Source organism: Elephantulus edwardii, unplaced genomic scaffold (assembly GCF_000299155.1).
Source record: "Elephantulus edwardii isolate Elephantulus edwardi_28Jun2011 unplaced genomic scaffold, EleEdw1.0 scaffold00065, whole genome shotgun sequence".
NCBI lineage: Eukaryota > Metazoa > Chordata > Mammalia > Macroscelidea > Macroscelididae > Elephantulus > Elephantulus edwardii.
In genome coordinates this window covers 548,554-550,679 of record NW_006399815.1, presented here as the reverse complement: position 1 = coordinate 550,679, position 2,126 = coordinate 548,554, and the positions used below count along the sequence as shown (strand labels likewise).

The window sequence follows — 2,126 nt, the reverse complement described above, 5'->3', positions numbered from 1 at the left end:
TTATGCTCTTTTAATATAGTTTCTGTAGGACAAAGTTTTTTAACTTCTTCAATATTGACATTGTGGGTCAAATAATTCTTTGTTGTGAGCAGGGAGTAATGTGTACATTGTAAGTTGTCTTGTGTATTTTAACTCCACCAACTAGATATCAGAAGCATTCTCCCTTCCTAAGTTGCGACAATCAAAAATATCTTTCATTATTGCTCAATATCCTCTCAAAAATATCTTTCATTATTGCTCAATATCCTCTGGATGTAAAATAATCTTCTGTGGAGACCTACTCCTCTTGATGACAGGTAAAGAAAACAGAGTTAGGGAAGAAAAACAGAGGTGTGAGTAGAGTCTGGGAATGAGACTCTATTCACGTATTATATGAGTATGAACATTCATATTTACAATAATATGAATGTATTATAAGAGACAGGAAGGAGTTTCTCTATATAAGTATGGTAAGTTTAAATTGTTTAACATGCTTTCAGCCTAGTGATAAAATAGCCAAGTGTATGCAAACAATATAAAGCACTCTTCTTATATTATTGTAAAATGCAAATGTTATTCAAAGTTTCTCTGATTTTTGGAGATTTTATTATAGCTGCTACCTCCAACTTTTAGCCCTTAAAGTTATACAGAAGTGTACTCTTACTGGTTTCTTCTCTTGTTTCTTCCCCCTTCTTCTCCATCACATCATATATATGTGTCATGTAATTCCTCCATTTAATGGCCTTGGTATATACCTTGAATTTGAGAATAACACATAGGGATGCTCTTCAAATTACTGAGAAACAGTGATGTCAGTTTTAGGAATAAGGTGAGCCTGATACAGGCCATAGTCTTTTCAATCACTTGCTATGCATCTGCTATCTGGACAATGAAAAAGGATGATAGAGAAAGAGTTGATGCCTTTGAATTGTGGTGTTGGAGAAAAGTACTGAATACTCATGGTCTAACTAAAGAACAAACAGACATATCTTGAAGAAAGTAGAGCCAGAGTGCGCCTTGGGGTCAAGGATGACAAAGCTGCATCTCACACACTTTGGGTGTTTTTCTAGGAAAAGCTATCTCTTAGAAAGGGACATTATGCTTGGAAAGGTAGAGATTTGGTGAAAAGAGAGACCTTCAACAAGATGGATAGACACAGTGACTGCTGTAATGGGTTCAAGTGTGTCAGAGATGATGAGGATGGCACAGGATGGGACAGGGTTCAGATCCATTGTTTATAGGGTTGTTGCAAATCATACTCAATTTGCCACCATCTAGAAACAACAAAATAGAGATTACATTACACACACACACAGGAACTACATCATACACTATTCCATTGCTCTTTTAATGACTCTCTGCATTTTAAATTTATTTTATGGGTCTCAATCTGCTCCTTTCACCAAACCAGAGTTCCCATTAGCTGATTTTAACCTGGAAAGTAGTCTGTAGAAAAAGAAAAATGTTCTGGCTATCCTTTCAAATTACTTTTTCTTGATAAGCAGCCTTCCTTTGCCTAAATTCAAGAATAAAAATCCCTTATTTCTTTATATTTGTTACTTTAAAAATGAAAGTGTATTATTGAAAGATTGGAAAGTTCAATTTCTATTGGAAGTGAATTCAGAGAGATGAGAGTTAGATATCAAAAGGTACCTCCATGTCTGATGCTGGAACAAAAGGATAGAGACATGTATGCTTTTGCCTGGAACCTTTCAACAATGGAGACTTATCCATCTGCTAGGGCTTGTCACATTTTAGGGAGGCTTTATGCCCAGCACCCTTCCTACTAGACAGACTCTGCCTGGGCTAAGTTGCTCCTCCTGAGGGCCCTGACCATGGCCCCCTTCATTTCCTTGTTCCGGAAACTGTAGATGATGGGGTTGCACATGGGGGTGATGATGGTGTAGAGGAGGGAGAAAGGCTTGTCTTTGTCAGGCCCGTGTGTGCTGCGGGGGTTCATGTAGGAGAACATGGCTGAGGTATAGAAGAAGATGACCACAGTCAGGTGGGAGGCACAAGTGGAGAAGGTCTTCCCCCGACCAGAGGAGGAGGCCCTGCCCAGGATGGAGGCCAGGATGCGGGCATAGGAGATGACAATGAGCACCATGGGGCTGAGCAGCACCACAATGGCATCAGCAAAGATCACC

At 39.3% G+C, this 2,126-nt stretch overlaps 1 protein-coding gene across 1 annotated transcript in view; it reads right to left on the bottom strand.

Moving 5' to 3' along the window:
• Window positions 1-1,765: 1,765 nt before the first annotated feature.
• Window positions 1,766-2,126, bottom strand: part of LOC102848938 (olfactory receptor 10AD1-like) — a 4,219-nt gene continuing 3,858 nt past the window's right edge. Inside the window, exon 3 of the mRNA XM_006888223.1 lies at window positions 1,766-2,119. Within this exon, the coding sequence (XP_006888285.1) occupies window positions 1,766-2,119 (354 nt within the window). The remainder of the gene's footprint in view (window positions 2,120-2,126) is intronic.